Raw genomic sequence first — 25566 nt, 5'->3', positions numbered from 1 at the left:
TAACGGTTGTCAATTCCTTTGGGTCTTCTTTTTCACTGTGCTCAACTAGGCTATGCCTGTGCAACTACACTATATATACACGAAAGTTTGTGGACACCCCTTCAAATGAGTGGATTCGACTATTTCAGCCACACCCGTTGCTGACAGGTGTATAAAATTCAGCACAGCCATGCAATCTCCATAGACAAACATTGGCAGTAGAATGGCCTTACTAAAGAGCTCAGTGACTTTCAACATAGCACCGTCATAAAATGCCACCTTTCCAACAAGTCAGTTCGTCAAATGTCTGCCTTGCCCCGGTCAACTGTAAGTCCTGTTATTGTGAAGTGGAAACGTCTAGGAGCAACAATGGCTCAGCTGCAAAGTGGTAGGCCACAAAAGCTCACAGAACGGGACCGCCGAGTGCTGAAGCGTCTGTCCTCAGTTGCAACACTCACTACTGAGTCCCAAACTGACTCTAGAAGCAAAGTTCGCACAAGAACTGTTCATCGGGAGCTTCAGGAAATGGGTTTCCATGGCCGAACAGCCGCACACAAGTCTAAGATCACCATGCGCAATGCCAAGCGTCGGCTGGAGTGATGTAAAGCTCGCTGCCATTGGACTCTGGTGCGGTGGAAACGCGTTCTCTGGCGGGATGAATCACGCTTCACCATCTGGCAGTCCGACATACGAATCTGGGTTTGGCGGATGCCAAAACAACGCTTCCTGCCTCAATGCATAGTGCCAACTGTAAAGTTTGGTGGCAGAGGAATAATGGTCTGGTGCTGTTTTTCATGGTTCGGGCTAGGCCCCTTAGTACCAGTGAAGGGAAATCAACGCTACAGCATACAATGACATTCTAGACGATTCTGTGCTTCCAACTTTGTGGCAACAGTTTGGAGAAGGCCCTTTCCTGTTTCAGCATGACCATGCCCTCATGCACAAAGCGAGGTCCATACAGAAATGGTTTGTATCGATCAGTGTGGAAGAACATGACTGGCCTGCAACAGAACCCTGACCTCAACCCCATCGAACACCTTTGGGATGAATTGGAACGCCGACTGCGAGCCAGGCCTAATTGCCCAACATCAGTGCCCGACCTCACTAATGCTCGTGGCTGGATGGAAGCAAGTCCCCACAGCAATGTTCCAACATCTAGAGGAAAGCCATCCCAGAAGAGTGGAAGCTGTTATAGCAGTAAAAGGGGGACCAACATCTAGACCAACATCTATGTTAATGCCCATGATTCTGGAATGAGATGTTCAACTTTTGGTCATGTAGTGTATTTGCAATGCATCAGTGAAACAATGTTATCATTACCGGCCCAAAACAACCACACTAATGCACTTTCTCTCCTCAACTTTCCCCGAAATGCATTTTCTATGCTGTACGCCTGTTTTACATTCAGCAATTTGTAAAAGCAAGTCTGCTTCTTTCCCTGAATCGGTTATTGGGCTTAGTATTAAAAAGTATTTTTTTAAACGTCCTATAGCTTTTGTAGCCTATAGCTTTCCTGGGATTTCAAGAGAAGAGGAATGGCCTATTGTGGAGAGGCGTACGTAGCCTATAGCCTGTTGCGCACGGGAACAGCCGGAAGAGAGAGGGTAGTGATGTGTAGCTGAGGTAAGAAGCTAAATACTAGCTTGATATTAGGCCATTCATTAACTAAATATTAGGCCTATAGGCAAAATAATTACCTGTCAAAGTGTAAGAAAAAAAAGTTAACAGATGATGAAATAGAAAATCTGTAGTGCGTTCCTCCAGGCTGCGCTCTGTGGTCCCTGGGCAGGGCACGCAGAGTTCCACTATTGATTAGGCATAGGCCTACATTTTTAAGACAAGACCATTATTGTACCCGGGCTACAACAACACAGTGCAACAACAAATGTATTGTCATTCTCAAGTGAATATACAATTATTATCCATAGGTTGTAAACGGCAGTGATGTTGGCAAATTTGAATAACCGCTTAAACGTCCTGTTTTGTTTCATGCCAAAATAACTGCATAGGTCTACAGCCTAGGCCTGATTATGAAACAATATGGATCAGTTTGGGTCTATTCTCCACAGTTTAGAAGCACAAGAAAGGTACATTAGCAGGCCGCTCATATGGTGTATTTTGTCAAGATGTAGCCTATCGATGTTAAGATAGGCCTACTATAAGAAAATATGTGATTCTCCTTTCAAACTCCCCGGGCCGCTAGTGCTGTAGCCTATTTTACATTCAGCAAGCAAGAGCAAGCGCGCATCTCTCCTCCTATAGGCTATAAGTAGGCAAAAAAAGACTAAAATAAGTGTTCAACAACATTTTGTAGTCTGCTTTTTCCTGGGACTTCACAAGATGTAAGAGGAATAGCCGTGGCAGCGGAGAGGCCAGGTGCGTAATTGTGCAACAGAACAAAGGCTAGAAATGTAGCCTATAGCATAAGTAGAAGCGTATGCATATTATACCATAATTCATGAGCTCAATGTTAGGCTTAGTGCCGCAGTGAATATGTCCTGTCAATTTACACAGCGAAATAAAATAAGTTGATCCTGAAGCTGATCCCGAAGCTGTGCTGAGTGTGCTCCCTCCCAGTCCCTGGGAACGAAGCTGGAAAAGCTACATTATGTTTCAGTTTTATAGGGACAAGAAATATCTTACCTAGGCTACAACATCAGAATGTAATGAAGAATATTATTATTGTTTTCAAGTGAGTACAAAACTCTAGTCTAGGCTGTAAACTGCAGTGAAAAGCATATGTAATTTGAATAACCAGTCAAACGCCCAGCGTTTTGAATGCATTGCAGTATTCATTTAGAAATAACTGCATTAGCCTGCCTGATTGGGTAACCATTTGGATGAATTATGGGGGGATTTCTCTGCAGTTTAGTCTACAAGGTCCAGACACATAAGGCCAGTGATCTATTGTATTTTGTCAGGATGTTTCGGCTAACAGAAACATGCTAATGCAGGGATTTCTAGTGGCGCACAAATGAATTATGAATAATGTGCGAGCGAGCGGGAAGTTGTATCCATAGTTTCTGCGTTTGGCTTCCGTGTTTTAAAAGTGTTTGAAAATGAGGTGCATAGTAGAGCAACGGTCACAAATACTTATGTAATAGTCAAACTTATAAAACACCACTGGGTTACTACTGAATAGAGACTACATTTCATTGCTTTATTCAAACTACTGAATGTTAATTATGCAGTTAACCACGTAAAACGTCAGTGAATGGTGAACAACGGGATCATGCAAGTCACCTCTTCCTCCACCAGTGTCCCCACTGGAAAACCGTTGATCTCCAGGATCCGGTCACCAACGTGGATGGCATTCCGAACCTCCGGGCTGATATGCATCCCTCTGACTCTGAGAGAAATACAGCACAAATACATGTCTGTCAGAAGCACCAGTATCAGCATGAACTATGACCTGAGTTCATACAGGTCTATCAGAAGAGAGCTGGTTCTATTGACTAATCAGCAGTGAGCACCTAGACAATACAGAGGTGGGTGTGTCTGACTGTCCACAACATCAAGTACATCAATCAACTAATGAGCAACTCCTTTGGCCGAGTCCGGATCAAGACTATAATAACGCCACCAAAGTAAAGAGACATGGGATTTAACATCCAGGTTACATAGTCTTATTGGTGATGTGGGACGGCAGGGTAGCCTAGTGGTTAGAGCGTTGGACTAGTAACCGAAAGGTTGCAAGTTCAAATCCCCGAGCTGACAAGGTACAAATCTGTCGTTCTGCCCCTGAACAGGCAGTTAACCCGCTGTTCCTAGGCCGTCATTGAAAATAAGAATTTGTTCTTAACCGACTTGCCTAGTTAAATAGATATAGATTCACTGGCTGTGAGTGACAGTTAAATCCACTCACTCTTTGACTTGCACGCTAGCCAAGCCGCTGGCCGCGTCCCCTATGACAGAGACAGAAAAGCCCCTCTTGCTGTTGGTGGCAGAGGGCATGGAGATGAGGGTGACCGTGTGAGGCAGAGAGTCCAGGGACGAGTCGGCCGAACGCTTCTCCAACACGGGTGCCAGGACTACCTGCTTATAGCACTTCCCACTGAGAGGAAGAGGGAGAGAAGAAGGAAGTGGGGCAGTGTTGTGGATAATGTTATTAAAGTGTTCATCAACGTGTTCTACTTCACCTATGTCATCTGTCTGTACATTGTTTCAAAACAATTGCCCTTTGGGAACAGTAAAGTTTTATTGTAGAAAAATATGTAGAGAAGGAGAGAGCAGGTGTGGCGAGAGTCAGGTGTGACAGACAACAGATTCATCAGAAATAGAGCGATGCTGCCTGTTTCCAATAATATAAATCACATTCCCTAAACTGCCTCTATCAACATCAGACTAAACAAAAGAATTGAACAGAATTAAAACAACTCTCACCAGTACAGTTTGGAGCGCTCCACCAGGGCATAGGTGTCCCTGTCCTCGATGACAACTTTGCAGCTCAGACACACAAAGCACTCTGGGTGATACTTGTATTCTCCGGCCACCTGGAAGAACAGATACAGGTGGTTTGTCTTTCCCATGGCTTTCCAGCTTCATGGAGAGAACTGTGCTGTGTGCTGTTCTGTACTGTCCGGTGTTGTGTGCTAGATGGTGTTGTGTTCTGTGTGCTGTCCTCCTCTCTTTGTGGCAGTGACACAGTCAGTAACAGCTGCTCCACTCTGAACCTATCTGGAATATGGTATGATGTAATCCACCTCCCTGGGACCCAAGCCCTGCCTTCTCTAATCACAGCCTCTCACTGACGCTCTCTCTTTTCACACATTAACAAACTCTGAAAGAAAGTCTGGTTCTCTCACGCATGTGCAACAGCTTACTCATTCACATGTTACTTCTCTATAACTTACACACTCCTAATCTATTGGTCTTGCTCTCATGCTAAATTAGACAAAGTATCCACCTCCTGAAGCAAGTGACACACACACACTCCTACACACATGGTATGTGCCATAGAGGAGGTTCAGAGGCCACTTCATGTGGGTTTGAACTTCATTCCTGGATCTGAAGTGATCATGTGATGTTAAGGCTGGGCGGGCAGCTGGAAAATCTAAAATGTGCTCCTGTACATGAGGCCTGGAGAGATAATCTATTTTAACCAGTCAGTGTTAACAGACTTCAATTTCATTGGAGTCTTAAGTCTACAACAACAACAACAAAAGAGCTGCAATGCCTTCTAAAGCTTGAATTCAATTTTGGTTAGAGATTTTGTCTCAAGACCTAAGCTCCTCACCAGATCATTTAAAAACAGGATCATTTCTAAAGAATGTGAATATATTAATGAAAACCTGTAGTCTTTGAAGTGGGATAATATGTTCCATTCTCCCCAGCTCTTCATTGTAGGCTGCTATGAGCAAAAGTGTTGGGAAAGGATCTTGTTGCTGGTCCAGGAGGCACTAGGATTAGGCTGAGTGATGTAAGCCATGTGTGCGTCTGTGGCTGTGACTCCCTCCCTCCAGGCTGAAGCATTACCACACTGACCCCAGTCAGAAACAGCCTGAAGGAACCCCAGCTAGACACACACAGCTGTGTCATAGTCCATAGGTGGCTGTGTGTGTGCAGACTCTCTCGGCAAGGGGAGGCTAGTGTGTGTGTGGAGCTGGTATAATTTGAGAGGATTTACAACTGTCAAGAACTGTAAAACATCTCCACAGCCACAGAGAAAAGTAGGCAAACTGAAATGAAATGCCATGTGACGATCTCCTCATCAGAGAACAAAATGGCATTTGGTGCCATAGCCTGCCCCACAAACACACAACAGCTTTAAGTAGCTGCATGCTCCACACTACTCTCCTCTCCTGAGAGACCCAACAGCTTTAAGTAGCTGCATGCTCCACACTACTCTCCTCTCCTGAGAGACCCAACAGCTTTAAGTAGCTGCATGCTCCACACTACTCTCCTCTCCTGAGACCCAACAGCTTTAAGTAGCTGCATGCTCCACACTACTCTCCTCTCCTGAGACCCAACATCTTTAAGTAGCTGCATGCTCCACACTACTCTCCTCTCCTGAGAGACCCAACAGCTTTAAGTAGCTGCATGCTCCACACTACTCTCCTCTCCTGAGAGACCCAACAGCTTTAAGTAGCTGCATGCTCCACACTACTCTCTTCTCCTGAGACCCAACAGCTTTAAGTAGCTGCATGCTCCACACTACTCTCTTCTCCTGAGACCCAACAGCTTTAAGTAGCTGCATGCTCCACACTACTCTCCTCCCCTGAGACCCAACAGCTTTAAGTAGCTGCATGCTCCACAATACTCTCCTCTCCTGAGACCCAACAGCTTTAAGTAGCTGCATGCTCCACACTACTCTCCTCTCCTGAGACCCAACAGCTTTAAGTAGCTGCATGCTCCACACTACTCTCCTCTCCTGAGAGACCCAACAGCTTTAAGTAGCTGCATGCTCCACACTACTCTCCTCTCCTGAGAGACCCAACAGCTTTAAGTAGCTGCATGCTCCACACTACTCTCTTCTCCTGAGACCCAACAGCTTTAAGTAGCTGCATGCTCCACACTACTCTCTTCTCCTGAGACCCAACAGCTTTAAGTTGCTGCATTCTCCACACTACTCTCCTCTCCTGAGACCCAACAGCTTTAAGTTGCTGCATGCTCCACACTACTCTCCTCTCCTGAGACCCAACAGCTTTAAGTAGCTGCATGCTCCACACTACTCTCCTGAGACCCAACAGATTTAAGTAGCTGCATGCTCCACACTACTCTCCTCTCCTGAGAGACCCAACAGCTTTAAGTAGCTGCATGCTCGACACTACTCTCTTCTCCTGAGAGACCCAACAGCTTTAAGTAGCTGCATGCTCAACACTACTCTCCTCTCCTGAGAGACCCAACAGCTTTAAGTAGCTGCATGCTCCACACTACTCTCCTCTCCTGAGAGACCCAACAGCTTTAAGTAGCTGCATGCTCCACACTACTCTCCTCTCCTGAGAGACCCAACAGCTTTAAGTAGCTGCATGCTCCACACTACTCTCCTCTCCTCTCCTGAGAGACCCAACATTTAACGCAGTGTTGGTTCGGCTGCAGGGTAAGAGAAGGCTGCCAATTCAACCCTGCCAGAAATACTTGGCACTTCGCGTACAGAGCCAATGTGTCCAAAACCAAATAGAAAGGCCCATTATGTGTTTTGCTTACTGGCAAACTTCAGGTTTAAAAAAATACTTCATTTTGGGGTCCACTTTAATCCAGTTAAAGAGAAATGACCCTTTTGTGACCAGCAATTGTTTGTGTTTTCAGCAGTTCTAGTTGTATTTAGACCTGGTTTAATAGGGACCATAACACTGTTCAAATTAAGTTCCATTAAAAAGCACAGCACTCCAACCCCATGCATGGGAATTCCATAGCACTGATGAAACAAGAAGAAAGCTAACCAATATTCAGCCTTCAGCTACACTTTAATAGCATAACCATGAGCTCATGATCTAATCCTGAAAGATGAACATTGATTTGACAAACGCAGTCGAGCCAAACATTCTTACCTTCCCTTAATAACAGATACTTGATCTTTCAAAAACTGTCTCCAATAAACACTGTGGTGGTCTGGTGGCAGACTGGCCGTGCAGTGTGGGTAGTATCTGTTGCCTTTCCACCGCAGTGCACTGAATCAGGTGATGGACTGGTTCCAAAACCACTCCACGTTCTCCATTTCCCCCCCAAAGTTCACTATGTGCTGGGGGAAGTGAACTGTGGAGACTGTACAGAGGAGAACTGAGCGGGGCCATGACGGGGGAACCTAACTAACACACAGACACAGAGAGAAGGACCATGCTGGGGGAACCTAACTAACAGAGAGAGAAGCATCCACGATGGGGGAACCTAACTAACACTGACACACACATTGTGCTGGGGGACCTAATTAACCCAGACACACACATTGTGCTGGGGGACCTAACTAACACAGACACACACATTGTGCTGGGGGACCTAATTAACACAGACACACACATTGTGCTGGGGGACCTAACTAACACAGACACAGAGAGAAGGTTCAGGTCCAGTCTGCCATCTTTTAAAGCAACCAGGATGCAGAGCATGGTTGCTCTGTGTGGATGATTACTGCTGTGCCAGTGCCCAGCCCCCATGACCTCTCCTGTACATAAGTATTGACCTCAATCACCAAGGAGATGTGTGTTACAACATAGGGCTTCAACCTTCCCTCTAGGGATTCTGCTGAAAGTTGAGGAGAGGGGGAAAAGTTGGTAAAGCTGACAGTTCCCTCATTTGTACACATGGAGAAAAACAGATCCTATTGCTGCACAACCCACTGAGCTCATATCAAAGAACAGTGATTCACTGTGAGTTGGTGTTATCCGAGTGTGGCCCTACACATCTAACCTCTGAATACAATAGTAATCCTGACAGTGAATTATTAATATATTATCTAATGTACAGCTTTGTCTGACTATTCTCCATACCAACACGGTCGTCTTTATGTTCAATGAGATCTAAAAGTGAACCAAGCCTGAAGCCTACTGCATAATAATACCTGATACTCTGGATCCTGGGCCAACCTAAACGGCAACCAGGGTTCTTCTTGCTTTCACACGGTGATAGAACAGACCAGGTGTGCAGAAGCTCCAGGATCACAATCAGACTGGGATATACTGGTATGTGGAAATGACAAACCATAGTCTCAGTGTCTACTGACAGTGAGGTGAGGAGGATGGAGTGGGGTGACTCACCATGGCAGGTCCAGTCATGAGCAGAGAACAGCCGTGACACAGCTCTCCAAACTTCTCCCAGTAGTGTTTACGGCAGTACAGCTTGCCATCCTTCTCATAGTACCAGTTGGTCAGGTGGTCACAGCACTCCGAGCACCTGTGAATGGGAAAAACACTTTACCTCTGCAAGAAATGAAGAGAGAAGAGTGGACATACGGATCCTTTCAGCAGAGACCATATCAAGTGTAGAGCAAGCTGTTTCAAGGTGATTTAGAGGAGAGTCCCCACAAAGCCTGAGTGTATCATTTCAAAGACCTGTTGACAATCTCAAAGGCATGTGTTAGATTTCTGAAAGATTCCTATTGAGCAGAGATTCCCACCACTCAAACAATGGAGAGTCTGGGAGATGACATGCAGATAGAACCAATAAACAATAGACAAAGCTGGAGCAGAATAACTAGAAAAAGATTCTCAAAGAAAACAGCATCTGAAAAAGACAAATACACTGGGGACTTAGTGTGCGATCTAAGTCAGTTAATATTGGAAATACCTTAACCAACACGCAAACAGTTGACCTGTCTGTACACTTTCCCTCAACCAATCCTCTTTACAAAGAAAGTGACGGTGAAAGTATCCCTTAACGAGAGGCACTGGCACTGTAGACACAGCGCAGCAGAAGCCATTCATCATGTGAGAAATTACACTGGTGAACATGATACCTTCCACTCCCATGTTGCACTGGAGTGCAGCGGTTGCTTCAGGCCTTTCTTTAGGATGACGGTATCTACTTGTCTCTGATCGCCAGGGTACGATGTAAAGGAAGTAGGTTACCTTGTTCCTGAGACATGTCACGTCTCGTTGGTGTGATCCATCACAAGGTAGGTAACACTGTGAAGAGAGTGACTACACACACACACAATGTCTACATGAGGGCTGTGGTTTCCCAGAAGAATAAAGCGATAAGCAGCAGACCTTGGGAAACGCTGATCATTAACCTTACCTAAATACCAGCAACTAACACCAAAGGCTGCCCTCAGCTCTCCCCATCCACAGCCACATTCCAGCATCTTAATGTGTTCCAGTTGTTTCTGAGGAGGATGAAGCACCTCTCAGATAGAAACCCTAACAACCCTCTACACAGCCTGGTGGAGGGGGGGGGAATCAACAAAAAATGTGGTGAATGCACTAATTTGTCTGAATTTATAGTTGAGAAATGCTTGATTTGATTAGGTTGTTGTTCAAAAACCTTCATTTTTCACAAAACAATTCTGCCACCACACCTCTACTCCAGAGCTGATTGATCCATATCCTTGACTGGAGAGAAACTTGGCAAATCAGGCAGAAATGTATGGCTTCAACAATAGAGACGGAATGTTCATAGAGTTAGGAATGCTGGAGTTGCCGAGAGATCAGGGAGCACCTGCAGGCTATGAGGATGAATGAAGTCTAAGTGAGACCCCTTAAATGAGACCCCTTGACTGGAGGACACTCGGTAAACTGGCAGCAGAAAAACATTGAGGTAACAGTCTTAACAAATATGCCAAGCAGCTGCCTGTCTGGGGTATTGGGGTAGTTTTTCCCTTTATAAAGCACCAGAACATCCCAGTGCTAGCCTGGGTCTGTGGGCGGGGCTCATTTTTATTTTATTTAACTAGGCAAGTCAGTTAAGAACAAATTCTTATTTACAATGATGGCCTACCCAGGATCAAACCAGGGTCTGTAGTGACGCCTCTAGCACCGCAATGCAGTGCCTTCGACTGCTGCGCCACTATGGATCACAGTTCTCTTAACCTGCAGTAGAGTTGATTCTGGCTCATCAGCGTTTGGAGAGAAAATCCACTCCTGGAGATTAGGCAGGTCAATTCCCGTTTACAATGGTTCATTCTAACACAACACTTATTACTGGTAACTTGGACAAAATCTTATGGAGGTGGTTCATGGCTTCTGGTACATTGTGTGAGAAAACCAATGCTCCAAAAACATGCAGCCTACATACACACACAGAGAGATTAAAGCAAGAATAGGTAAGCAGGAAAAGAGTGAAAATGTTATTTCCAGGCCTTCCCGTGCACACAGCCTGGTCTCATAGACTAGACGTAACATAGCAAATGTAAATCCAGGACACTCTAATTAGTATGATATGTTAAGTTTGGTTTGGTTACATAAGACAGATGGTTACTTAAAGGTGGTCCGGGGTGGATGGTCGGGGTGGATGGGTGGGCGTATAATGCGAAATTATAGCAACTCAAAAGGTTGCGAGTTTGAATCTCATCATCACAGAAAACTTTTGCAACTTTTCAACTACTTACTACTTTTTAGCTAATTTGCATCTACTTAGAATGTTAGCTAACCCTTCCCCTAACCTCAACTCTTATATCAAAGCTTGATGATTCTTTGATTATTTGAATCAGCTATGTAGTACTAGGGCAAAAACCAAAACATGCACCCCTTGGGGTCCCCAGGACCGAGTTTGGGAAACACTGCCTTCACCTTTAAACAAACTCATAAACTTAACCCTAGCCTAGCTAACGTTAGCCAGCTAGCTAGAATTCATAACATATCATACGCTGGGCAAATTCATAGCATATAATACAAATTGTAATTCGAAATGGGTGATGGACATCCACAAATTAATACATACCATACAAAATGTAACATATCATACTAAATGGAGTGTGACGGATTTACGAACAGAATAATACGAAATGCTCCGAGACTAGGTTGGCGCACAGAGGGATGGTGTGGAAAAGCAGAGGGGTGCAGAAAGGCTGTCCAGATAAAGATCACATTAGTGAGGGGAGTGCTGTGTGTAATAGGGAACGCTGCCCTCGGACTGGCCTAACGCCCAAATTAGATCCTTTTGTCTGACGGAATGTTGACCAGTCTCTGTACTACTGAGACTGTTTAGTGTGTTAGCCAATCTGTGGTCAGTAGTAGTGCCCTACTCTATGTGATAGTAAACCTGAATATTGCATGTACACTCACGCATGCACTGTATGTGAGTATTTGTGAGCAACCTGTATATCATCATTGTGTGTGTAAAGAGCCAGAGCAAGAACTAGTGGAAGGCCTTTACAAATGCCTTTTGTTTTAGTGTACTAGAATCTCCCAGGCAGGTCGTGCAACTAAAGCTGGTCTTAAACTATGTTTCCATCCAATTGGCGACAGATTTTCATGCAAATATTCTCAAATCTGCATGAAGAAAATATGCACATTTTCCCTCCAGTGGTGTTTCCACCAAACAGACTTGTTACAGATAAACAAAAATATTTTAAAAATCAGTGCATGATGACAAAGTGCACACAACATGTACTTTTTGGCTTACATTTGTATGTACCCAATAAAAATCTAATGTTCAATGTGTTTCCATTGCATTTTCAACTCTACCAAAATTTTTCTAATGAAAACGGTTGCCTTAAATAGCTCAAATGTGCCCACTCTGGTCGTGGGACATGCGCTCTAGCCAACAGCTTGCAGATAGTGCAGGTAGGTTGTGTGGGTAGGCTAGTCTACATGATGAGATGATTTTGGATAAGAGTGAGAATATTTGTATTTGTCAAATAGCAGTCAAGCATCGATCATCATAGCATCAGAATAAGACTCTTGATATTTATTGTAAAGGATCATCAAGCTCATCCCCATGCACTTTATGAACACTTAAGTTCATCAGTACTTATTTCATCTGTTGCCTAAAAACTGATTGGTTTCCCGAGTCGTAGCGGAAGGACCATATACCATGTCATCCAGTGACTCCAAGTTTGTTTGGATTTGCATAACCCCCCCCCCCCCTCCCCCCGAACCCCTATCATTTTACATTTCAACTTCAATGGGGTAGGGAGGAAGTCCCAAGGATTCCGGATAGCACGGACCCTTATCTCAGGGTGACTCTGTTGTGCTCCCATGTTACACTACTAGTTTCTGAGAGGGAGAGAAAACCACTCCTCTAATTCTATTGCAAGGAGGTTCCATAGAGAATTCATACTGAAATGTATTCTAAAATGCTGGAAACTGACACTAAGCATTAAGCCTATAGGGAAGCAGTGTTGTGGGAATGGAAACAACACAAACACTAGTTCAAGATGCCGTAGGACTCCCTTTAAGACTACCCAGAAGGCAACCAATGTGAACAGATAGTTACAGTTCTAATCAAACACATCAAGGTTACATAATTGGACCACACAGACAATTAATGAGGGGATAAGATTGTCAGTATGACTTGAGCCAGAAGGCTTCACTTCTTTTACAGGAATAACATTGACTCATAAAGCACAATCCTTCGGGACAAGCCAGGATCCAGTTTTCCATGGCAAAAACAAAGGACTTTGTGCAGTGTCTGGCGCTGCGGGCCCACGACTCTGAATCGCTGTCTAGGAATGCAGGCACACAACAAACACACTGTCCAGTCTTTACCTTTACGTTTGCCTCACAATGTCAGCTTTACTGGAACAAGGATAACGTCAGCCTTTAACAATGCTGTACAACTTGGAGGAGGTGCAGAGCTCTGTGTGCACAATAGAACAGAGCGGGGGGTAACATGGAAAAGGAAACTACTGTCGTTGCTTTAGAGTTTGACAATGTCCCACATGGAGTGGGAATAATTCTGTATTACAATGACAAAATGAATGAAGTTACCAGAAAAGAAGCTAACATTTGAGGAAAAGGAAGATTTTGGGCCAGGGGTTCTGACTGTTGAACTCCAGCCCACTTGGTTTAGCGTCAGTATGGTAGTCTGGATTGGAGGTTTTTTCCAAAGCAGATGCTCCATCTGAAGAGTTAATTTCACAGAAAATGTGTGAGGTGATTTGGGGGTGGCGGGGGGGGGCAAGAGAGAAAGAAGGAGCTAGAAAGAGAGAGAAAGAAGGAGCTAGAGAGAGAAAGTTGCGCAACTGCATCAAGGACTTGGCTTTTGAACTGACACTAGGTGCAGTGGAGCTATAAAAGAGTAAATTATAGAAATACAGAAAGAGACCCAAATACTGGGTTATGTAAGAACATTGTGCTGCTAAAAAGCTTTGCTAGACATTTGAGTGCTTGGGCAAATTTCAGATGAAAAAATAAGGAACACTCACAAATGGCAAGTCCCTTCTACTCTAGGGAGACATAATCGGAAATACCTCATACTAGGATGCACAATTCAGGTAATCTTAGACTTCATTCATTTATTATATTCAGGGGCAATTCAGAGCTCAAGAAAAACAGCTATACTCTAATCAGTTCTATTCAACTAGTCATTAGTTCTACTCTTTCATTCGTGTTACGTAACCTTGTGTGCTGGATGGGCACAGTGAGTGTCAGAAACACACTCCCTCTCCTCATTATATTAACAAAGCTGCCGTGACTCTGCCCTCAATCCCAGCTTCCCCTCTCACAAAAGCCCTGTGGAGCGCATTGTCATCTTCTAGACCATGACCTGTCCATTCTTGGATTGTCTATCTGAAGCCCCATCGTCAAATCCATAAATTATCTTCAGGTAAAGTAAAACCTGAGTGATTGCATTTCACAAACAGAGCTTTAGAGGAGCTAAATGTTTGTTTGAGCGTCTGTACATGGACAATTCCACAGTGCAGATGCAAAGTTCTGAAAAAATGACGGCACAAACAGGTATTCTGTTTACAAACTTTGCATCTGCACTGTTTTTCAAGTAAATGTGTTTTTGTAAAATATTCAGTGTAAATTGTTAAAAGTAGTCCTTGTGCATAGAGCTGTTTGTTTTGTTGACCTTTGCAATCATTGGTTTTTGTGTGACATAGATATGAAAAATCTGAGTCTCAGTGTCACTCTGTTAACGTGGAATTGACCACATACAGTGCCGACAAAGTATTCAGACTCCTTGACTTTTTCCACATTGTTACATTACAGCCTTATTCTAAAATGGATTAAATAGTTGTCCCCCCTCCCCATCAATCTACACACAATACCCCACAATGAAAAAGCAAAAACCATTTAGAAATATTTTCAAATGTATAAAAAATACAAAACTGAAATATCACTTTTTTTAAACTAGGCAAGTCAGTTTAAACACATTTTTATTTACAATGACGGCCTAGGAACAGTGGATTAACTGCCTTGTTCAGGGGCAGAACAACAGATTTTTAGCTTGTCAGCTTGGGGATTCAATCTAGCAACCTTTTGGTTACTGGCCCAATGCTCTAACCACTAGGCTACCTGCCGCACCATTTACATACAGTACCAGTCAAGGGTTTTTGGTTATTTTTACTATTCTCTACATTGTAGAATAATAGTGATGACAACACTTTTAAATAACACATATGGAATCATGTAGTAACCAAAAAAGTGCTAAACAAATACAAATATTTAATATTTCAGATTCTTCAAAGTAGCCACCCTTTGCCTTGATGACAACTTTGCACACCTTGGTATTCTCTCAACCAGCTTCATGAGGTAGTCACCTGGAATGCCTTTCAATTAACAGGTCAGCCTTGTTAAAAGTACATTTCTGGGATTTCTTTCCTTCTTAATGCGTTTGAGCCAATCAAATCAAAGTTTATTTGTCACATGCGCCGAATACAACAGGTGTAGTAGACCTTACAGTGAAATGCTTACTAACCAACAGTGCAAAAAAGGTATTAGGTGAACAATAGGTAAGTAAAGAAATAAAACAACAGTAAAAGGACAGGCTATATACAGTAACGAGGCTATAAAAAGTAGCGAGGCTACATACAAACACCGGTTAGTCAGGCTGAATGAGGTAGTATGTACATGTAGATATGGTTAAAGTGGCAATGCATATATGATGAACAGAGAGTAGCAGTAGCATAAAAGAGTGGTTGGTGGGTGGCGGGACACAATCCAGATAGTCCGGTTAGCCAATGTGCAGGAGCACTGGTTGATCGGCCCAATTGAGGTAGTATGTACATGAATGTATAGTTAAAGTGACTATGCATATATGATAAACAGAGAGTAGCAGCAGCGTAAAAAGAGGGGTTGGGGGGCACACAATGCAAATAGTCCGGGTAGCCATTTGATTACCTGTTCAGGAGTCTTATGGCTTGGGGGTAAAAACTGTTGAGAAGCCTTTTTGTCCTAGACTTGGCACTCAGGTACCGCTTGCCATGCGGTAGTAGAGAGAACAGTCTATGACTGGGGTGGCTGGGGTCATTGACAATTTTTAGGGCCTTCCTCTGACACCGCCTGGTGTAGAGGTCCTGGATGGCAGGCAGCTAAGCCCCAGTGATGTACTGGGCCGTACGCACTACCCTCTGTAGTGCCTTGCGGTCAGAGGCCGAGCAATTGCCGTACCAGGCAGTGATGCAACCAGTCAGGACGCTCTCGATTTTGCAGCTGTAGAACCTTTTGAGGATCTCAGGACCCATGCCAAATCTTTTTAGTTTCCTGAGGGGGAATAGGCTTTTCAGTTGTGTTGTGTTGTGACTAGGTAGGGGTGGTATACAGAAGATAGTCCTATTTGGTAAAAGACCAAGTCCATATTATGCCAAGAACAGCTCAAATATGCAAAGAGAAACAACAGTCCATCATTACTTTAAGACATGAAGGTCAGTCAATCTGGAAAATTTCAAGAACTTTGAAAGTTTCTTCAAGTGCAGTCACCAAAACCATCAAGCGTGATTACGAAAATGGCTCTCATGAGGACCGTAACAGGAAAAGAAGACCCAGGGGTACAGTTGAAGTCGGAAGTTTACAGACACTTAGGTTGGAGTCATTAAAACTCATTTTTCAACCACTCCACAAATTTCTTGTTAACAAACTATAGTTCTGGCAAGTCAGTTAGGACATCTACTTTGTGCATGACACAAGTAAGTTTTCCAACAAATCTTTACAGACAGATTATTTCACATATAATCACTGTATCACAATTCCAGTGGGTCAGACGTTTACACATACTAAGTAGACTGTGCATTTAAACAGCTTGGAAAATTCCCGAAAATTATGTCATGGCTTCAGAAGCTTCTGATAGGCTAATTGACATCATTTGAGTCAATCGGAGGTGTACCTGTGGATGTATTTCAAGGCCTACCATCAAACTCAGTGCCTCATTGCTTGACATCATGGAAAAATCAAAAGATTTCCCCATGTAGACCTCCACAAGTCGGGTTCATCCTTGGGTGCAATTTCCAAACACCTGAAGGTACCACGTTCATCTGTACAAACAATAGTACGCAAGTATAAACACCATGGGACCACGCAGCCATCATACCGCTCAGGAAGGAGATGCGTTCTGTCTCCTAGAGATTAAAACCTCTACCGAATCACCCTCCCGGATCCGGGATCCTCCTCATCAGAAACACTGACTAGCATAGCCTAGCATAGTGCCACAAGTAAATAATAGCATATAAATATCATGAAATCACAAGTCCAATACAGCAAATGAAAGATAAACATCTTGTGAATCCAGCCAAAATGTCAGATTTTTTAAATGTTTTACAGCGAAAACACAACATATATTTATGTTAGCTCACCACCATATCCAAAAAAACACAGCCATGTTTTCACAGCAAAGATAGCTTTCACAAAACCCACAAATAGAGATAAAAATAATCACTAACCTTTGAACAACTTCATCATATGACAGTCTTATAACATCATGTTATACAATACATTTATGTTTTGTTCGAAAATGTGCATATTTATAGTTACAAATCCTGGTTTTACATTGTGAACATGGCGCAAAAATGCTCCAAATTGTCCGGAGAAATTTTAGAGAGTCACGTAATCTAACAGAAAAACTCATCATAAACTTTGCTGAAAAATACATGTTGGACATATAATTAAAGATACACTGGTTCTTAATGCAACCGCTGTGTTAGATTAAAAAAAATAACTTTAGTAAAAAGCACAGCATACAATAATCTGAGACAGCGCTCAGCCATTCTCCGCCATGTTGGAGTCCAAAGAGTCCACAAAAATACGAAATAACAGCATAAATATTCCCTTACCTTTGATGATCTTTCATCAGAATGCAGTGCAAGGAGTCCTAGTTCCACAATAAATCGTTGTTTTGTTTTAGAATGTCCATTTCTTCTGTCGAATTAGCAACTTTGGCTAGCATAGTGGAGCTCACGTGTCCATGAAAGTTTGACGCATGGAACAAAAAATTCAAAAAGTCATAATAAAAGTCGAATAAACTGGTCAAACTCAGTTGAGAATCCATCTTTAGGATGTTTTTCTCGTATGTATCCAATAACGTCCCAGACGGAGCATTTCTTCGTGTCTACCTAAGGCATTGCAGACAACGATATGGTGCACCCAGGTGTGCAGCAAAATACTGCCAATATGGCTGACCTGTCACTCCAAAAGCTCTTATTCGGTCCCACATCAGGCTAGACACCTCATTCAACGTTCTACTGCCTGTTGACATCTAGTGGAAGGCGTATGAAGTGCATACATATCCATAAATACAAGGCAATTGAATAGGCGAAGCCCTTCACAGAGACCCATTTCAGAATTTTCACTTCCTTTTTGGAAGTTTGCCTGCCAAATGAGTTCTGTTTTACTCACAGATATAATTCAAACAGTTTTAGAAACGTCAGAGTGTTTTCTATCCAATAGTAATAATAATATGCATATCATATGATCTAGAACAGAGTACAAGGCTGTTTAATTTGGGCACAATTTTTTCCCAAAGTGAAAATAGCGCCCCCTATTAAGAAGAAGTTTTTAACGTACTTTGCTGCGAAAAGTGCAAATCAATCCCAGAACAACAGCAAAGGACTGTTGTTGTGAAAATGCTGGAGGAAACAGGTACAAAAGTATCTATATCCACAGTAAACCGAGTCCTATATCGACATAACCTGATAGGCCGCTCAGCAAGGAAGAAGCCACTGCTCCAAAACCACCATAAAAAAGCCAAACTACGGTTTACAACTGCACATGGGGACAAATATTGTACTTTTTGGAAAATGTACTCTGGTCTGATGAAACAAAACATAGAACTGTTTTTGGGACTGTAATTTGTTTTTCAACAGGACAATGACCCAAAACACACCTCCAGGCTATGTAAGGGCTATTTGACCAAGAAGGAGAGTGATGAGTGCTGCATCAGATGACCTGGCCTCCACAATCACCCGACCTCAACCCAATTGAGATGGTTTGGGATGAGTTGGACTGCAGAATGAAGGAAAAGAAGCCAACAAATACTCAGCATGTGGGAACTCCTTCAAGACTTTTGGAAAAGCATTCCAAGTGAAGCTGGTTGAGAGAATCCAAGAGTGTGCAAAGCTGTCATCAAGGCAAAAAAAAGCTGGCTACTTTGGAGAATCTAAAATATATTTTGATTTGTTTAACACTTTTTTGGTTACTACAGGATTCCACATGTTATTTCATAGTTTTGATTTCTTCACCATTATTCTACAACGTAGAAAATAGTAAAAATAAATAAAAAGCCTTGAATGAGTAGGTGTGTACAAACTTTTGCCTGGTACTGCAAGTATTCATATCCTTTACTCAGTACTTTGTTGAAGCATCCTTGCAGCGATTACAGCCTTGAGTATGACGCTACAAGCATGCACACTTGTATTTGGGGAGTTTCTCCCATTCTTCTCTGCAGATCCTCTCAAGCTCTGTCATGTTGGATGGGCAGTGTCACTGCACAGCTATTTTCAGGTCTCTCCAGAGATGTTCAATCGGGTTCAAGTCTGCGGTTTGGCTGTCCAACTCAAGGACATTCAGAGACTTGTCCCGAAACCACTCCTGCGTTGTCTTGGCTGTGTACTTAGGGTCGTTGTCCTGTTGGAAGGTGAACCTTTGCCCAAGTCTGAGGTCCTGAGCACTCTGGAACAGATTTTCATCAAGTATCTCTGTACTTTGAGCCGTTCATCTTTCCCTCGATACGGACTAGTCTTCCAGTCTCTGCCGCTGAAAAACATCCCCTCAGCATGATGCTGCCACCACCACGCTTCACCGTAGGGATGGCGCCAGGTTTCCTACAGACATGACGCTTGGCATTCAGACCAACAAGTTAAATCTTGGTTTCATCAGATCAGAGAATCTTGTTTCTCATGGTCAGAGTTATTTAGGTGCCTTTTGGAAAACTCCAAGCTGGCAGTCATGTGCCTTTTACTGAGGAGTGGTTTCCGTCTGGCCACTCTACCATAAAGGCCTGATAGGTGGAGTGCTGCAGAGATGGTTGTCCTTCTGGAAGGATTTCCCATCTCCACAGGAACTCTGGAGCTCTGTCAGAGTGACCATCAGGTTCTTGGTCACCTCCCTGACCAAGGCCCTTCTCCCCCGATTGCTCAGTTTGGCCGATCGGCCAGCTGTAGGAATAGTATTGGTGGTTCCAAACTTCTTCCATTTAAGAATGATGGAGGCCACTGTGTTTTTGGGGACCTTCAATGCTGCAGAAATGTTTTGGTACCCTTCCCCAGATCTGTGCCTTGACACAATCCTATCTCAGAGCTCTACGGACAATTCCTTCGAACCTCATGGCTTGGTTTTTGCTCTGACATGCACTGTCAACTGTGGGACCTTATATAGACAGGTGTGTGCCTTTCCAAATCATGTCCAATCAATTGAATATACCACAGGTGGACTCCAAGTTGTAGAAACATCTCAAGTTTGATCAATGGAAACATGATGCACCTGAGCTCAATTTCGAGTCTCATAGCAAAAGGTCTGAATACTTATGTAAATAAGGTATTTCTGTTTTTAATTTGAATACATTTGCAAAAACCTCTAAAAAACCAGTTTTCGCTTTGTCATTATGGATATTGTGTGTAGAATGATGAGGGAAAAAAATAATTTAAATACATTTTACAATAAGGCTGTAACGTAACAAAATGTGGAAAAAGTTAAGGGGTCTAAATCCTTTCCGAATGCACTGTATGTCCTATTGTACTGCCCTCAGTGTTCAGCTTAAGTCCAGAGGTTTCTCAATGGGGGCCAGTAACCTGGGAATGCCAGATAGTTAATGTCAGTCTCCATCCAGACAATGATTAAGCCACCGGACAAGAGAATCTGCCAGGGCCAAAGTCCTCAAGGCCAGAGATGTGGTGGGATCCTCCTCACATTGTGTCCCGGTGACCCACCCAAATTCATGTGTGAGTGTTGCCTCATACACGTTTAACATTTTCCCCTTTAAAAGGCAAAAGGACGACAATCATCTACCACCTCTAAGTTGTTAACTTGTTGTACTAACAACAATGGTTAAAAAGTAGAATGGTGGTATCTGCCACTGGGATGTGTACAGGAATGCACTGTACAAGAGTTCTGCCTCACTGTAGAATGGTGGTATCTGCCACTGGGATGTGTACAGGAATGCACTGTACAAGAGTTCTGCCTCACTGTAGAATGGTGGTATCTGCCACTGGGATGTGTACAGGAATGCACTGTACAAGAGTTCTGCCTCACTGTAGAATGGTGGTATCTGCCACTGGGATGTGTACAGGAATGCACTGTACAAGAGTTCTGCCTCACTGTAGAATGGTGAATCTGCCACTGGGATGTGTACAGGAATGCACTGTACAAGAGTTCTGCCTCACTGTAGAATGGTGGTATCTGCCACTGGGATGTGTACAGGAATGCACTGTACAAGAGTTCTGCCTCACTGTAGAATGGTGGTATCTGCCACTGGGATGTGTACAGGAATGCACTGTACAAGAGTTCTGCCTCACTGTAGAATGGTGGTATCTGCCACTGGGATGTGTACAGGAATGCACTGTACAAGAGTTCTGCCTCACTGTAGAATGGTGAATCTGCCACTGGGATGTGTACAGGAATGCACTGTACAAGAGTTCTGCCTCACTGTAGAATGGTGGTATCTGCCACTGGGATGTGTACAGGAATGCACTGTACAAGAGTTCTGCCTCACTGTAGAATGGTGGTATCTGCCACTGGGATGTGTACAGGAATGCACTGTACAAGAGTTCTGCCTCACTGTAGAATGGTGGTATCTGCCACTGGGATGTGTACAGGAATGCACTGTACAAGAGTTCTGCCTCACTGTAGAATGGTGGTATCTGCCACTGGGATGTGTACAGGAATGCACTGTACAAGAGTTCTGCCTCACTGTAGAATGGTCCGAACACTAAAACAGAAACATTCCTGCCCACAATGATGCTAAAACATTCCACAGGTAGAACTCTCCAGGACTACCCACATGTCAATTTGTAAGCATGTGCATACAGCATTTGACCACAAAGAATACCTGAAATAGTCAAAAACTGCATTTTAACCAACAGAATATATTGTCTCTATTAATTTCATTGCTGCTTATTCCATGTCATAAGGAAACCAAGCTCACGTGTCTACTGCACAGACAGTAAGTCCTACAAAAAATTATTTAAAAAAACATTAAACAGTGAATGTAACTGAAATCTACATTTAAAAGTATGACTTACTGAAAACAGGCATTGTGCCAAGTTCCTTGAAGAACCTTCACATTGAATGTGTCTTGAATTGTTCCCCCGCAACCCTCACAGTGGCATCCATCTGTACCTGTAGGGTTCAATTATGTCACTACAGGAAAAGCATACTCTATCCATTCATAAAAGTAACAATGCATTTCTGCATATATTTTATTGACTGAACAAAGGTGTGACTTGTAATCTGTATGCATAGACACATTTTTTAAGAAAATAAGAATATATGGAAATTCCCTGACCTATAATAACAATCAATTTTGAGTAATTGCAAATACAGTCAGTCAATGATTATAGGGATAATGTTTTTGTAGAACATAGGCTGACACAGGTTGTTTACATTATAATGTTCAGGCTATAAATTATTCTCCAGTAAAAAGGAAAACGTTTAGACAAGCCTGAGCATCATTCTTCTGTTATTTATATATACACACACACCAATCAAAAGTTTGGACTCCTAATCATTCAAGGTTTAAAAAATGTTTTTACTATTTTCTACATTGTATAATAATAGTGAAAACATAAACTCTTTGAAATAACACATATGGAATCATGTAGTAACCAAAGAAAAGTGTTATACTAATCAAAATATATTTTCTACTTGAGATTCTTCAAATAGCCACCCTTTGCCTTGATGACAGCTTTGCATACTCTTGGCATTCTCTCAACCAGCTTCATGAGGTAGTCACCTGGAATGCATTTCAATTAACAGGTGTGCCTTGTTAAAAATTAATTTGTGGAATTTCTTTCTTTCTTAATGTGTTTCAGCCAAACAGTTGTGTTGTGAACAGGTAGGGGTGGAATACAGGAATACTTTATTTGGTAAAAAAACAAGTCCATATTATGGCAAGAACAGCTTAAATAAGCAAAGAGAAACGACAGTCCATCATTACTTTAAGACATGAAGGTCAGTCAATACGGAAATTTCAAAAACTTTGAACGTTTCTTCAAGTACAGTCGCAAAAACCATCAGGTTCAGTGCGGCCGGTAGCATTGTGGTTAGAGCATTGAACCGAAAGGTTGCTGGATTGAATTCCCGAGCTGACAAGGTAAAAATCTGTCATTCTGCCCCTGAACAAGGCAGTTAACCCACTGTTCCCCGGTAGGCCATCATTGTAAATAAGAATTTGTTCTTAACTGACTTGATTAGTTAAATAAAGGTCAAATAAAAAATCTATTTAAATTTAAAAAGCGCTATGATGAAACTGGCTCTCATGAGGACCGCCACAGGAAAGGAAGACCCAGAGTTACCTCTGCTGCAGAGGATAAGTTCATTAGAGTTACCAGCCTCAGAAATTGCAGCCCAAATAAATGCTTCACAGAGTTCATGTAACAGACACATCTCAACATCAACTGTTCAGAGGAGACTGTATGAATCAGGCCTTCATGGTCGAATTGCTGCAAAGAAACCACTACTAAAAAGGACACCAATAAGTAGAGACTTGCTTGGGCCAAGAAACACAAGCAATGGACATTAGACCAGTCGAAATTTGTCCTTTGGTCTGGAGTCCAAATTGGAGATTTTTGGTTCCAACCGCCGTGTCTTTGTGAGATGCCATGTTGGTGAACGGATGATCTCTGCATGTGTATTTCCCACCGTAAAGCATGGAGAAGGTGGTGTTATGGTGTGGGGGTGCTTTGCTGCTGACACTGTGATTTAAAAAAAAATTCAAGGCACACTTAACCAACATGGCATCCACAGCATTCTGCAGCGATACGCCATCCCATCTGGTTTGGACTTAGTGGGACTATCATTTGTTTTTTAACAGGACAATGACCCAACACACCTCCAGGCTGTGTACGGGCTATTTGACCAAGAAGGAGAGTGATGAGTGCTGCATCAGATGACCTTGCCTCCACAACCCCATGACCTCAACAAAATTGAGATGGTTTGGGATGAGTCGGAAGGCAGAGTGAAGGAGAAGCAGCCAACAAGTGCTCAGCATATGTGGGAACTCCTTCAGGACTGTTGGAAAATCATTCCAGGTGAAGCTGGTTGAGAGAATGCCAAGAGTGTGCAAAGCTGTCATCAAGGCAAAAGGTGGCTCCTTTGAAGAATCTCAAATATAAAATATATTTTGATTTGTTTAACACTTTTTTGGTTACTAAATGATTCCATGTGTGTTATTTCATAGTTTTGAAGTCTTCACTATTATTCTCCATTGTGGAAAACAGTAAAAAATAACAACCCTGGAATGAGTAGGTGTGTCCAAACTTGAATGACACTGTATAAGTCTAAAAATATATGTAGCAATTAAAGATTCCAGTTAGATCTCTTTCGTTGAGCTCTTTCATTTGTTCTCAAACAAGCCTGCATTCACAAGACTACTATGCAATAAATATTGAGTTTTGAAATGAATGGATCCAAGCTGCTAAATTCAAGTAACATTATTTTACACATCGGCCCGAACTTAATGGCAGAATCATTGACGTTGTTACAAAGTAACTATGCATGTTATGATGATCAGATGCATTGTAGCGAGTTCTCATTTGACAAACAATATCAGCTCGCAAATGTATCAAGTCTCGAAGATCGTGCATCCCCCTACTCGATTTAGCTTGGGCTTCCCTTTCCCCAAACAATAGATTGTATGTATAAATAAAAAAAGTCAACATTGTTATCCACATGTAAGCGTAACTATCAACTGGGAGAGAAGTTTAGACTGCTCACCTTCCAGCTCCTCCATCTAATTGTTGTGTCGTCGATATTTGTTCTTTTTTCCCCAGAAAGTTCTCACAGTGATCCAGTGTGTGTTACATTCAGGGTTATTTATTCTACGAATACAAGAATCGTATATAGAAATAGTAGTTTAAATCCCGGGTACATTTTCTTATGAGGGAAAATATCGCCTTTCAGTTTTGGAATAGCCTACTTTGTTGGCAGGATGACGTCATGCAGTTGAAATTCCTGTACGGAGACCGGAAGGGCTCGGCAGCAGCAACACCTGGAACAGGAGCAAATTGGAGCCGAAAAGGCAAATATCCACTACACTGAAACTATAGCACCATCTACTGCCAAAAAGATTTCACGTTATTATTTTTGTTGAACCATTTTCATATATGAATAACTTATATTATGACATTCCCTGAGCATCTGTAATGCCAGCTTGTTATGACTGAGTCCTACACGCAGGATAGCCTACTGTTCCCCAAGTATGTCTGTGCGGCGAGTGGATACTTATACCTGAAGATAAAACACGACTTTGACACTAGTCAACCAAAATTGTTGCAACCATCAAACTGAATAAGCTACCCTGTAACTCCAAATCGAGCAGCTGGGAAGAAGGAAACTTCTAAGGGAACCCATAGTTGCCTGTGCGGTTGGTCCACATCAACTTTTCAAATCGCTGTTAGTGCATTCAGATTTATATCACCTGAAACATGCACAGAACCATATAAACTTGTGCACGAACTCGGCAAGTATGCATGCATATATTTTTTATCTTGTGCGCATGCTTCAAGTGGTAGAAATCTGAACGCACTACCAGCGTTTTGAAAAGTTGATGTAATTATACTTTCCTGTGGATATCGTCTCACATTCCTATTGCCAAACGACCAACCACACGGACAATGTTATT

General features: G+C 42.7%; 1 protein-coding gene across 4 annotated transcripts in view; it reads right to left on the bottom strand.

The window, feature by feature from the left end:
- LOC139545322 (LIM domain kinase 2-like) overlaps window positions 1-24887 on the bottom strand; it is a 33302-nt gene extending 8415 nt beyond the window's left edge. The window contains exons 1-6 of one of the 4 annotated variants that reach the window (XM_071352957.1): window positions 24660-24887; window positions 21968-22064; window positions 8673-8808; window positions 4363-4472; window positions 3845-4033; window positions 3223-3328 (exon numbers count right to left, since the gene is read on the bottom strand). In XM_071352957.1, coding sequence (XP_071209058.1) covers window positions 3223-3328; window positions 3845-4033; window positions 4363-4472; window positions 8673-8808; window positions 21968-22064; window positions 24660-24675 — 654 coding nt within the window. In that variant the 5' untranslated portion in view covers window positions 24676-24887. Of the gene's footprint in view, window positions 1-3222; window positions 3329-3844; window positions 4034-4362; window positions 4473-5270; window positions 5516-8672; window positions 8809-9370; window positions 10727-21967; window positions 22065-24659 lie in introns of those variants that run through there. The other 3 variants (XM_071352960.1, XM_071352961.1, XM_071352959.1) reach the window with 3 other exon arrangements.
- Window positions 24888-25566: the final 679 nt, after the last annotated feature.

The sequence above is a fragment of the Salvelinus alpinus genome, chromosome 19 (genome assembly GCF_045679555.1).
Source record: "Salvelinus alpinus chromosome 19, SLU_Salpinus.1, whole genome shotgun sequence".
Classification (NCBI taxonomy): domain Eukaryota; kingdom Metazoa; phylum Chordata; class Actinopteri; order Salmoniformes; family Salmonidae; genus Salvelinus; species Salvelinus alpinus.
Note: the sequence above shows the minus strand (reverse complement) of the source record. Positions and strands in the feature narration are given on the sequence as shown.